The 14,222-nt window shown below is 44.9% G+C and overlaps 1 protein-coding gene across 6 annotated transcripts in view; it reads right to left on the minus strand.

Annotated features, from left to right (window-relative positions):
* Nucleotides 1-13,941, minus strand: part of PUM1 (pumilio RNA binding family member 1) — a 141,022-nt gene extending 127,081 nt beyond the window's left edge. For 3 of the 6 annotated variants that reach the window (XM_073666488.1, XM_073666482.1, XM_073666478.1), the window contains exon 1: nucleotides 13,502-13,688. In XM_073666488.1, coding sequence (XP_073522589.1) covers nucleotides 13,502-13,511 — 10 coding nt within the window. In that variant the 5' untranslated portion in view covers nucleotides 13,512-13,688. Of the gene's footprint in view, nucleotides 1-13,501; nucleotides 13,689-13,798 lie in introns of those variants that run through there. The other 3 variants (XM_073666500.1, XM_073666497.1, XM_073666494.1) reach the window with 2 other exon arrangements.
* Between the last annotated feature and the right edge of the window lie 281 nt (nucleotides 13,942-14,222).

Below are 14,222 nucleotides of genomic sequence, written 5' to 3' on the forward strand. Positions count from 1 at the left end.
CCAGACCTAAACCCAATAGAAAATCTTTGCAGGAAGCTGATACTCAATGTTGCCCAGCGACAGCCTGAAACCTGAAAGATCTGTATGGGGGAGTGGGCCAAAATCCCTGCTGCAGTGTGTGCAAACTTGGTCAAGAACTACAGGAAATATAAGCCAGACTGGACTTTGCCAAACTACATGTGGACAAGCCACATAGTTTCTGGGAGAATGTCCTATGGACAGATAAGACAAAAATGGAAGTTTTTGGCAAGGCACATCAGCTCTATGTTCACAGATGGAAAAATGAAGCATATCAAGAAAAGAACACTGTCCCTACTGTAAAACATGGAGGAGGCTCTGTTATGTTCTGGGGCTGCTTTGCTGCATCTGGCACAGGCTGTCTTGAATCTGTGCAGGGTACAATGAAATCTCAAGACTATCAAGGGATTCTAGAGAGAAATGTGCTGGCCACTGTCAGAAAGCTTAGTCTCAGTCACAGGTCATGAGTCTTGCAACAGGATAATGACCCAAAACACACAGCTAAAAACACCCAAGAATGGCTAAGAGGAAAACATTGGACTATTCTGAAGTGGCTTCTATGAGCCCTGACCTAAATCCTGTTGAGCATCTTTAGAAAGAGCTGAAACACGCCGTCTGGAAAAGGCAACCTTCAAACACGAGACAGCTGGAGCAGTTTGCTCATGAGGAGTTGGCCAAAAAATACCTGTCGAGAGGTGCGGAAGTCTCATTGACAGTTACAGGAATCGTTTGATTGCAGTGATTGCCTCAAAAGGTTGTTCAACAAAATATTAAGTTAAGAGTACCATCATTTCTGCCCAGGCCTATTTCATGTATAATTTTTTTTTTTAAATTCTGTGGAAGCCGGGTTGAAATGCAATGTCTGACTTTCATTTGTTCATTTTCAAAGATTTTTAATTTATTATTACTTTTGTCAGATTCAAGTTATTTCTGTGACCATTGTGGGTTTTTCTTTCATTAAAAGAGGGGTACCAACAATTTTGACCACGTGTGTATTTAATGATTGAGCGATTGCTTGAGCTGAAACCCTTTCTTGTAGACATGGACAACCCTCAGGTAACACTAAATGAAGATCAATGGACACAGGTGGCTGAATTGAAGGAATTGCTTCATCACCCATTTACAGTGAATAAAAAAATTACAAGCTGAGGATTTAACTCCTGGTATTTTTATAAAGGAGTGGAAGAACTTGTTGTTTCGCCTGTCCCAAAGATGAGGTTTAATCGCAGATGGCATTGCTGCTTCAATGAAACAGAGAGACACTGCTATTAGAAAATAAAATTCTTCTGGCAGCTGTTTGTGGACCCGAATCATTGTATATTGCTGGATGATCAACAGCTTACTAAAGTAAAATAAGCTCTGATTGAGGACGTGAGTGGGCTACAGAACGGCCAAGATGACTTGGGTCCTGCCAGTGCTGCTGCGGCCATTTCTTCAGCCTCATCAGATGTGGAGTTTTATTTTGAAAAGTATTTGGATGACATGGAGCAGGCAAAAAAAAAAAAAAGATTCCACTCCCATAGAAAACAGAGTATTTCACTTGCTCTCAAAGAATTAGAAGTTTCAATCGTTCATCAAAACGGACTGTGCACGAGGCAATTCCTTTATACCCTGAAATTGTCAGAGATGTTGCCCATGTGGTTACTGCTTTGCCACCAACCCAAGTTAGTGTAGAGAGGTTGTTCTCTAGCCTTAGGGTATGTGCACACGATGCAGAAAATTTCTGCATCATTTCTGCATCTCCCTGGCAGAAAAAACGCATGCAGATTGTGCTTGCGTTTTTCCTGCGGAATACATGCGGATTCACATGCGTTTCCGCATGTGGATTGACAAGCGCATTCCAGGCGATTTTAGCATCACTTGGAAAGTGCTTGACAACTAGGTCACACTATATAAATCCATGCAACCGGCATGGATTTATATAGTGTGACCCGAGAGAGTGTATATACTTACCTCCGATGGCCCGAGCTGTCCTGCTCAATCCATTCTCCCTCGCCGGCAACTTTGAATTGAAAGACCTGCCGACGTCAGCGTCACGTGACCCGTCACATGACTCTGACGTCAGCGCAGGTCCTTCAACTCACTGCAAGTGCCGGGAAGCAAGCAGGAGCGGTGCGCGGGCCGACAGAAGGTAAGAATACATTTATTTTTTATTTTATTCTTTTTTTACAGCTTTTTTAATGGTACCTGGGTGTGGATGAGACTCTCCTCTCCTCTACACCCGGGTACCATCCGCACATTAGAATGCGCCAATTACGCAAGTACAGATGCAGTCTTGCGGAATTGGCGCGTTCTAATGCAAGTCAATGGCGGCGAAAACACCGCGTTTCTGCAAAATTAATTGACATGCTGCGGATTTTTGAGCGCAGCGTTTACGCTGCGGAAAAATCCGCATCATGGGCACAGCACATGCGGATTTCAATTGGGGAACATTGCTGCCCTTCTACCATGCGTTTTTCATGCGTTTCCGCGGAGTTTACGCAACTGCAAAAACGCCGCGGAAACGCATTAGATACGCATCGTGTGAACTCAGCCTTAGGCTATGTGCCCACGATGCAGAAATGCTTCATATTTTTTCCCGCTTCTCCCTGGCAGGAAAAACGCATGCGGATTGTACATGCGTTTTTCCCGCCAGGTAGAAGCGTTTGTCAAGCGTTCTTCACATGCATTTCTGCATGCGGGTTATCAAGCGCCTTCCAGGCGATTTTAGCATCACTTGGAGAGTGCCTGACAACTTGGTCACACTATATAAATCCATGTGATTTATATAGTGTGACCAAGTAATAGTTTAAAAAAAAAAAAAAAGAATAAGAATGGTAAAAAATAAAGATTATAATTCCCTTCCGATGTCCCCCAGTCTCCATAGCGATGCGTCCGGTGTGTTGTATCGGTCGCGGTGGTGTGAAGGACCTGCGATGACGTCAGTGAGTCATGTGACAGGTCCTGTCACATGACTAAATAAAGTCATGGCAGGTCCTCATACCACCGCAAGCCGTACAAGAGACAAGGTAAGAATAATCTTTATTTTTTATTTTAAATTCTTTTTTTTATTTTTTTACTTTCTATGGTACCTGGGTCTGGAGGAGAGTCTCCTCTTCTCCAAACCCGGGTACCATCTGCACATAGAAACGCTTAATATTCGTGTGTGCAAATGTGCTGACACGGATATTATGCGTCAATTACACTGCGTGTCCGCAAAATTAATGGACATGCTGCGGATTTTTCCGCAATGATAATTTGCAGCGGAAATTTCCGCAGCATGTGCACAGCACATGTGGATTATCATTGGGGAACATGGGGCACGTATTACCAAGCGGTTTTTTAAGCGTTTTCGCTGCGGAAATTCCGCAGGAAAAACGCATAGTGGGCACGCAGCCTTAAAATAATTAAGTTAGAATTGGGGTCATCTATGAAGGAGGATCTGATGGGGGCGACACTTTTTTTCAGAACAAATTCATAGACTGAACAAATGTTATTCAGTACGTTTTTGTTGAAAAATTTTTTTTTTTCCCCCCACTTACTGCATAGTGTATAATAAATTGTAAATATGCAAAAGTTTTTTTGTTCTAAAGTCGGTATTCCAATAAATATATTTTATGTTCTATCTAAATAGCTTGATTATTGTATCATAATAATGATTAAAAGCCTGAGGTTACCTTTTTACTACAGTAAATTTTATCACTTAAACATGAGCCATGTATGAGGGAGTCGGAGTCATGGAAATTGAGGAGTCGGAGGTTTGGCTTACTGACTCCACAGCCCTGCCATAAGGCAGTGCAGGGAGATGGTGTCTCTGATCTGCCTCAGAGTTAAACTGTATCAGCGCACACTGATACAGTTAAAAGTAGCTTAGCTCCGGGTGGGCCCCTCAGAGGTCACCCTTTGCCCCGACCGCCGACCTCAGCGCTGACAATCTGGCCAATTATTTCAAAGAAAAAATTAACCATATCCGACAGGAAATTTTCTCCCAATCCCCAAAAGTTATGCATGCTCTCCCCGCCACATTGTATCTTGCTCACTTTCTGATTTCGAACCAGTCACGGAAGATGACGTGATCAGGCTCCTTGCATCTTCTCGCCCTACCACCTGCACCAGTGACCCTATTCCCTCACATCTCCTTCAGTCCCTTGCTCCAGCTGTCACCACTCACCTAACTAAAATTTTCAACCTCTCCCTCTCATCTGGTATCTTTCCCTCTTCTTTTAAACATGCCAGCATACATCCATTACTTAAAAAACCATCCCTTGACCAGAACTGCACGGCCAACTACAGACCTGTTTCCAATCTTCCCTTTATCTCTAAACTCCTGGAACGCCTGGTCCATTCCCGTCCAATCCGCTATCTCTCAGACAAGTCTCTTCTTGACCCTTTACAATCTGGTTTCCGCTCTTTACATTCTACTGAAACTGCCCTCACTAAAGTCTCTAATGATCTACTAACAGCTAAATCTAATGGTCACTATTCCCTGCTGATTCTCCTGGATCTCTCTGCAGCATTCGACACTGTGGATCACCAGCTCCTCCTCACTATGCTCCGCTCTATAGGCCTCAAGGACACTCTTCTCTCCTGGTTCTCCGCCTATCTCTCTGACCGCTCCTTCTCTGTGTCTTTTGCCGGCTCCTCCTCCTCTCTCCTTCCCCTTACTGTCGGGGTTCCTCAAGGATCAGTCCTAGGCCCACTTCTTTTCTCCTTATACAACGCTCCCATTGGACAAAATCAGCAGATTCGGTTTTCAGTACCATCTCTATGCTGATGACACCCAATTATATACCTCTTCTCCGGACATCATCCCTGCATTACTACAAAAGACCAGTGATTGTCTTTCTGCTGTGTCTAACATTATGTCCTCCCTCTACCTAAAACTGAATCTGTCAAAAACTGAACTACTCGTCTTTCCTCCCTCCATTAATCTACCTGTGCCCGATATTGCCATCTCCGTTTGTGGCTCAACCATTACTCCCCAGCTACAAGCCCGCTGTCTTGGGGTCATTTTTGATTCAGATCTTTCTTTCACTCCTCACATCAAATCACTCGCTCGTTCATGTCATCTACACCTCAAAAACATCTCAAGAATCAGGACTTTTCTCACCTTTGACTCGGCAAAAACTCTTACTGTAGCTCTTATTCATTCCCGTCTGGACTACTGCAACTCTCTACTTATCGGGCTCCCTCTTACTAAACTCTCTCCTCTCCAATCCGTCCTTAACCCAGCAGCCAGGATCATATTCCTCGCCAACCGCTACACCGATGCCTCTTCCCTCTTACAGTCATTGCATTGGTTACCCATCCAATATAGAGTTCAATTTAAACTTATCACGCTTACCCACAAAGAGCTCCATGCTTCAGAGTACCCCCCTACACGTGCCCTCCGTTCTGCCAGTGACTTAAAACTAAAATCCTCCATAATCCGAACTTCCCACTCCCGTCTCCAAGATTTCTCGAGTGCTGCGCCAATTCTTTGGAATGCACTACCCAGGACAGTTCGATTAATTCCCAATACCCACAATTTCAAGCGAACCCTAAAAACCCATTTCTTTAGACTGGCGTATCGCCTCCACACATTATCTGTCCATCCCAGTTGTCCGTCCCAGTTTTCCCCCATATTAAAATCTTCTTCAATTTCAGGTTCATACCAACCATGCACATAATAGCCTCGGTCAGGACTGCACACATACTGGCAGAGGACCAGTCCATGTATTATTTATCCTATATAGTATATCAAGGCTGCATTATACAATATATGTACATTCTACCTTGTGTGTCTCCCCCATCTCCTCATAGACTGTAAGCTTGCAAGCAGGGCCCTCACTCCTTTCCATATGAGATACTGTATGTTTATTCTGTATTGTTTGTACAAGTCCCCCCTAAAGTTTGTAAAGTGCTGCGGAATATGTTAGCGCTATAAAAATAAACATTATTATTATTATTATTATTATTAACAGAATTGGGGAACAATACCTCTATAACAGTGTCAGCAGCAGACTCCCTCCCCCTTAACAGTGCATCATGACCAAGGGGAGCATCGGGTCATAGAGCATTTGCAGTGAAACTGCACAGCTCACTGCGCGTGCACGGGGACCCGAGGTTGGCCTGATAAAACTGCGCATGTGTCCCACTTATATCAGCACTCGCCGGGAGCAAAATTCAAATATGTGGGCAGCGCCAGCAGTGACTGAATAAGAGGATCACAACTCTATGACTGAAAAGTACACAAAATGTTATAGATTCATTATAACACCACCAATTTTAATGAAAAAAGCTCGTTAGTGATGCACATGCGTCACTAACAATGCAATGGGGGCTGTGTAGATAGTAGATACGACATGACAGGTTCCCTTTAATGCAACTCATGGGTGATTATTTATGGACCCAAGCTTACTTTAAAAACCTATTAGGGGATTTAATCGATTTCTAAAGAATGCGCTACATTCTACAGGTTAAATTCTTTGCAATGCAAAAGGTGAAAATCAGCTGAAAAATATGGACACATTACATAAAGTTTGCAACAAATTTTCAGCAAATTTATTTATTACCTCTAAATGCAGAGAAGCTGCAGAAAATCCACTGCATGTCAGTTGAGTGTGGTTATACGCTCAGGGTCTGGGCACAGGGAGCGCATATGCAGTGGATTTTCCAGACAGAGAATCTGCTGTGTGTGCACTATGTATGAGATTTAAAAAAAAAAAAAAAAAATGTCATGCACACCCTTAAAAAATTCCCCTTGGCGGAAAAGGACTAAGGCTGTGGATTTGAAATCTGCATATCAATATATGCTGCTGATGTCACAGCACCAGTATTTTCCTCTGCGGATTTTGCTGCAGGAAGTCCTGTGTTCACATGCTACGAATGTTCGTTTCTGAATGTCTCCTTCTCAAGTGTCAATGACGTCTAGCATCAGTGAGCAAGTAGTGTATACATGTAATGGCTCACTCGAGCATATATCACGGCTGAGTACTATATGATGTTTTATCGGATAGCACTCGGCCCAGTATTATACTATGGGGCAGCTCAGATGTGCGATTTTTTTTTTCTCATGACAATTCGGCATGAGAGAACAATTGCAGCATGCTGCGAGTGGCTACAAGACATACAAGTCTATGGGTGCGTGTGAAACATCAGACTGCACTGGGATGTCATCCAAGTGCAGTGTGACTACCACGGACGCCGGCAATGGAGATGGAGAAATTACCTTCTCCGTCTCCTCCACAGCCGTGCTGTGATCCTATGATAAGACAGAATCAGAGCACAGACACTCAGATTAATCTCTGACAGAGTTTGAGCAGAGTGTCATTTGCGTATTCGGCCCGATTCTCTCGCATGAGAGTACTATCGGTTGTGTGCCCCCGGCCTAACAGACATGGTAGAGGGGGGCACTGGTAGTTTTCCTAGTCAACAATGAGAACCAGTTTCTAGCTCCATAAAAAGGAGACTGCCACGTCAAATTAACTGGAGGTAGCTTAGAAGGCTGCCATCGAGTCTCTGACAGGACGATACACAACTAAATAAATATACCACGAAAAGAGAAAATGGAGCTTTTGTTGGAAGATAAAAAATGTATACATTTTATTAACAAGAAGTATAAGACAAAACAAGACACATAATAAAAAGACATGTGCAAGAGGGCTTGAATAGATAGCAGCGGGCACTGGCAGAGCTAGGGGGGGATTGCGGGGGATACATGCCAAAATAGTAATCACACATCAATAAGTGTAGCTCGCACCCATGAATCCCCAAGAACCCTCACTGTGGCAATTAGACTCCACTGGGTAGGGCTCTGCAGGTAAACTGTGGACTGTGGCAATATTATAATTGTTCAATCACTGATAGGTACTTTAGCCATAGTAGTCCAATAGACAGCAGAGAAAGACCCCCATTGGGGCATAAAAAGACCACAATAGAGGAGGATGGCAAGTGACAGTGCTTACCCTAGGCCAATGTGCCAGAAGATAGAGGGGATGAGCCGCTTCCCAACGCGCGTTTCGCGTGTAATCTAATCGGCTTTCTCAAGGGAAGGTATGTTGGTGTGGCAGCAGGACCTTGAAATACATCAGGTGGGCGGTCAAGTGGTACACCACGTGCCCGTCAAACAACCAATAACATCCATAGTACGGCGCATGCGCAGTGGAGCGAGCAAGCCCCGCAGCAGCAACACGGCGGTCACTTCCGGGAGCACGCAGCGACAGGCTGCGTAGTCACAGAGGGGAAGACGCCGGGCGCCGCTGAACGGGGCAAGATCGCGCCACGCGCACAGAATGTGAATGGTAAAATAGCACAGAGTGTATTTAAAGTAACAGAACATAAATGACACTATGAATAGGCTGAATAGGCTACATAGATATCGATAGGACACATCACCACATAAGTCAACAAGATAACACAGTGATAATAAAGTATCGAGGCACCAATAACTCTTCATGAGTGGGATACATAAATATCAATGGGTCGTATCAACACATATAATAATAATGCATACAAAAAATCTGAGATAATAGTTGCTGGGGTGAAGTTGGTGCACAACTGCATATCTTGGAAGAATAAAGAAGACCTAAACGGATGATAGTGGACAAAATAAAAAAATACATGTAAAAGTGTATGACCAAGCAGGGCCATTTTCTGACACTGGAATGGGAAATTGGTTCATTGTGAAGGGGCAACTATCCAACAATGTTTTACAAGTGAAATAATGGTCTTAAACAGGTTAGACTGGTGAACTTGGCGCATAGAAAAAATGTGACTATTCCCGTGACCAGCAGTATTGATACATGAACCACGGTCTTGTTTATCTGTACTTTGCTTAAGTTATTGCACTACTAAGGCTGTGTGCCCACTATGTGTTTTTTAAGTGTTTCCGCAGAAGCAACGCTTAAAAAACGCTTGGTAGAAGGCCTGCAATGTTTCCCAATGATAATCCGCATGTGCTCTGCACATGCTGCGGATTATCATTGCGGAAAAATCTGCAGAATTATATTGAATAATCGCGGCGCTTTCACCGCCATTGATTTGCATTGAATAGCATAATATGAGCATCATTACATGTGCACATGCGGATATTAAGCGATTCAATGTGCGGATGGTACCCGGGTTTGGAGAAGAGGAGACTCTCCTCCAGACCCGGGTAGCATAGTACCTGTAAAAAAAAAAAAAAAAAAAAAAAAAAAAAAGAATTAAAACAAAAAATATACCTTATACTTACCTTCTTCTCCTTAGCGATCCGTCCTGGCTTGCCTGCAGCTCGCGATGGTCTAAAAGGACCTGCCATGACGTTATTTAGTCATGTGATGGGTCACGCGACAGCTGACGTCGGCGGTTGCGTGACCCATCACATGACTAAATGATGTCACGGCAGGTCCTTTTACACAACCGCGAGACACCGGGAAGACCGGACGGATCACTATGGAGACCGGGGGCCATCAGAAGGCAAGTATAATATCTATTTTTTACCATTCTTTTACGGTCACACTATATCTATGCCGGTTGCATGGATTTATATAGTGTGACCAAGTTGTCAGGCACTCTCCAAGTGATGCTAAAATCGCCTGGAAGGCGCTTGACAACCCGCATGCGGAAATGCATGTGAAGAACGATTCACTTCCGCTTGTCCCTGGCAGGAAAAACACATGTACAATCCGCATGTACAATAAGCATGTGTTTTTTCTGCCCGGGAGATGCAGAAACGCTCAGGAAAAAATCCAAAGCATTTCTGCATCGTGGGCACATAGCCTTATAATGACAATAATGAAGGATTCCCTAAGTTGGGCTGCCCCAACATTTAATGACATTTTCAAACTTCCATATACATCTATATAGCTATTATACACTAGATGTGTAACCCCTACGGTTCTTCTACGGTCTTAAGAACAGCACTTCAGACAAAGACTATTTTTTACATGCAGTATTTTTTATGCAAAGAATAAATATTTTACAGTACCAGCAAAATTTAGATTTCAGTGATCTCATGCAAAGACTTGTTCTTTTACCTGATTGAATTTGAGAGCTGCATTTTTTGATCTACATCATGTCAATTCTTTCAGCATTTTTGCAGGTTTCTCACCCATAAAAAGAAATGAGGAAGTGCATGTTTTTTTTGCTGCATTTTTGGTGAATAAAACTAACTTTATTAAACATGTACTGTAGATAAAGAACCCATGTAATCCGCAGCAAAAACAATGCAGCTAAAAACTAAACAAAACCTTCAAAAAGTTGCATGTGAACATAGCCCAAGTGACCACAAGAGCAATTGGGACAATTTGCTAGGTACTCTCAGTGCTTGCTTCAACACTGCATTTATGTTTCGTTGGAAAAAAAAAAGATCATTGGACATTCAAGCAGACTGACTGTCTATTTGCCAGGATTATGATGTTGGAAATAGCACTTTAATGCTGTGTGCCCACGATGAGTTTTTGAAGCTGCTTATTTTTGATGCGTCAGCGTCTTATAGTTCCAGCAAAGTGGATGGGATTTATAGAAATCTCATGCGCACTGTGATTTTTTCACTCAGCGTAAACTGACCTGCAGCACCCAGTTTCAAATTCACAGCATGTCAATTTATTTTGGGCTATGTGCCCACAACCAGGCTATAGCAGCACTTTGGACGCAGCATATTTTCGCTGCGTCTGATCATGCAGGTAAAACCACGTGTTCATTGTACACCTGGGGAGTTACCGCACCCTATACATTGTATTGTGGAAATTTCTGTTGCGGAGACCAGCAAATTGACATGCTGTGGCTCGTAAACCCACGCCACTGGTGAGTTTACACATCATCAAATAGAAGCACAGTGGGCATGGGATTTCTATAAATCCCAATTACTCTGCTTCTACTGTACAACGCAGAATTTTGTATGCAGCACAGGTGAGCTGCATCCAAAACGCTATCACGGATCATTAGCAACCGAGTTGTATGTGCAGATTTTTCCTGTAGACTTGCATTAGATATTGGAAAATTCTCAAGTAAAAAAAACACATGTTTTTAGTGCATTTCCGCAGCGGAAACCATCAAAAATTCATGCAATCTGCACATGACTATCATTAAAGTTCTGTCAAAGTCAAATACCAGGAAGCATTTAAAACAGGACATACATGCAAGAATAACGCAATAAAAAAATTAATGAAAAAACTCAAGTAACCTAATTAACTTAATAGGTGCAGAAAATATGCAACATCAAACACTCACCAAAAGCTCATAGTGGGAACATAGCACTTTTTAGGCTACATCTTGACAAAAAATAAAAAGGCCCTCTCCTCTAACTAGCTGACAGACCCATGCAAGTCAATGGTGTATCCTGTCTAACCACAAAACAGTTTAACAACATCGCAGTAGGGGCAATATACTGGTGTAATATAGCAAACCAAATCCTTTAAACTGTAAGAGTAAGAGCACTTCAGGCACTATACTAGTCTCCGTGAAAATAATAATATGCATGAACTCAAAGTGAAGTACTAGAAGGCTAATAAGGTCCTGGGATCTGTCCATGCCTGCAACTTACCGTACTACATGTAGTAAGTATACTGCATAGGCTTAGTATATGGACAAGTAGCACATCTCCACACCACACAGAATGTGAAGCCAACTTGAATGTTCAGAAACTACCGTACTTCCTTCTTAGAACACAGCCATTTTCATTATTGTGTTTCACAGCTTTAATTTAAGTATGTACAGATCTCAGTCACACAGATCAAGCTAGGTTCACTATAATACAGTGCTTATGTCATAGTTTTCATTGGAATCTCAGAAGAAAAAAAACAACTGGAACAGTGTCTCCGGCTCCATTCAAGTGAATGGCTTTTCCAGGGTTCTTGACAGAAACCCAGCGCAGTGGTCTGTATAGAGCACTGTATTAATGTGAACCTAGCCTATGCCACTTGCATGTCTTGTATCAATTGTATAAGTAACCTCAGTTTACCATAATAGACACCAGTCAGCCAACTAGTGAAGAATCATTAAAAGTTACAATCCTCCAAATAACAGTTTTCAGCACAAATAAAGGACCCCATTGGCATATTTTTCTGGTGCCATAAAATAACTCACAATAAACGAGCCCAATAATTGGTGGTAATATTGTCAGTGTCCTGAGAAAAATAAATCATGGTTGTGGAATCATGGTTATTAGGAGGTGAAGCATGTAATGAGGACAGGGAACTATATCACTCCATAACTAGAAGACTAATGACAGCCAAAAAGGAAGGAAGGATGTCCACAGTAGTTGAAAAATCAGTGTGGCTCTTGGAACGTATAGGACATGTCCCAACGGGTACAGGAGAGGCCATGTGTAGAAAGAATACACATGCTAGAGAGATATGATCTGGTTACATCCAATGACAATTAATACTGGAGCTTAGAAGTACAGAAGGAACCAATCTCTGGAGCTATGACACCAAAGAGGCAATAAAGCCCAATAAGTAGCCAGCTTAATTCTCTAGAACGGCCTACCAGGCTTCTGGGAAGACTAAGGCCACTATTAGCAAAACTAGGCCTGGAGATCTCGCTAGAGGAAGTGACAGCAAGTTCTGGAGTGAGAAGACTGGACGGTGGGGCAGGGGTGAGAAGACTGGACGGTGGGGCAGGGGTGAGAAGACTGGACGGTGGGGCAGGGGTGAGAAGACTGGACGGTGGGGCAGGGGTGAGAAGACTGGACGGTGGGGCAGGGGTGAGAAGACTGGACGGTGGGGCAGGGGTGAGAAGACTGGACGGTGGGGCAGGGGTGAGAAGACTGGACGGTGGGGCAGGGGTGAGAAGACTGGACGGTGGGGCAGGGGTGAGAAGACTGGACGGTGGGGCAGGGGTGAGAAGACTGGACGGTGGGGCAGGGGTGAGAAGACTGGACGGTGGGGCAGGGGTGAGAAGACTGGACGGTGGGGCAGGGGTGAGAAGACTGGACGGTGGGGCAGGGGTGAGAAGACTGGACGGTGGGGCAGGGGTGAGAAGACTGGACGGTGGGGCAGGGGTGAGAAGACTGGACGGTGGGGCAGGGGTGAGAAGACTGGACGGTGGGGCAGGAGTGAGAAGACTGGACGGTGGGGCAGGAGTGAGAAGACTGGACGGTGGGGCAGGAGTGAGAAGACTGGACGGTGGGGCAGGAGTGAGAAGACTGGACGGTGGGGCAGGAGTGAGAAGACTGGACGGTGGGGCAGGAGTGAGAAGACTGGACGGTGGGGCAGGAGTGAGGGGCTCCTAGGGGCAAGTCTATTGTTTCCTGGCTGCTGCTGTTTAGAGCAATATTAGGGGGGTGTCCTATGTTTCTGGCATTGGGCAGCACTGCTGGCTATAAAGCGGCCTTGTACAGAAGTTACTGCCCACAATGGAGCCTGAGCACAACAAAGGACCGTACACTGTCTGCAGCCTGCCACCAGGAGCCTCCAGCAGGGCAGCCATGCATCTGCTTCACCGGAGGATCATGGGAGCAGCACGTCCAACACAAGTGGCCCCTGCTGCACACTACCTGGAGCGCTGGGGCCTCCACACCGGGACGTGCCTGCATACTCACAGCCTTCCATGGGGAGCCCGGCCTGCCAGCCCCGCACACAACATCGGTTCACACAAGCACTGACGGACAAGTCCAGCCGTTTTCTTCCACGTCCTCGCGTGAATTCGCGGCCCCCCGGCGGCTCCCGTAACAATAGAGGCCTCAAAACATGGACGGGGGAGGAACCACAAGCGGAGCCCGGCCCCTTTTGAACACCCGTCTCCCCCTTCCGGAGCTAGAAATGTCCACAATATCGTCGTATGGAGAAAGCTGGGAATTCGCGGCACCGTATGGCGCTACCCTAGGCGCAATACTCACGGGCGGAGCAGGACGATGGAGTCGGATTAAGTAAATAGTTCTCTCAGCCCCCGGAGCCGTCTCCCTGCCGCTGCCTATCACTCCGACAACATGGCGGCGCACTGGAGGAACTCGAAGCCGCCTCGGTGCATCATGGGAGGAGGAGGGAGAACTTGGAGCTGTGTTACCTAGGTAACCCCGGGGCCTGCTGGGAAAGCCTCGGTGTTTCCTTACGGTTGTGGCTAAATCCAAGTCGCCTAAAGGATTTGGTCCCTCTGCCAAGGTGGAAATAGCCGGCTCTGTATAGAGAAAGCTAAATCCAAGTGGATAGTGGACCTGGTCCCTCTGCCAAGGTGGAAGTAGCCGGCTCTGTATAGAGAAAGCTAAATCCAAGTGGCTAGTGGACCTGGTCCCTCTGCCAAGGTGGAAGTAGCCGGCTCTGTAT

The sequence above is a fragment of the Phyllobates terribilis genome, unplaced genomic scaffold, assembly GCF_046119375.1.
Source record: "Phyllobates terribilis strain yellow unplaced genomic scaffold, ASM4611937v1 Scaffold_2__4_contigs__length_985480577, whole genome shotgun sequence".
Classification (NCBI taxonomy): domain Eukaryota; kingdom Metazoa; phylum Chordata; class Amphibia; order Anura; family Dendrobatidae; genus Phyllobates; species Phyllobates terribilis.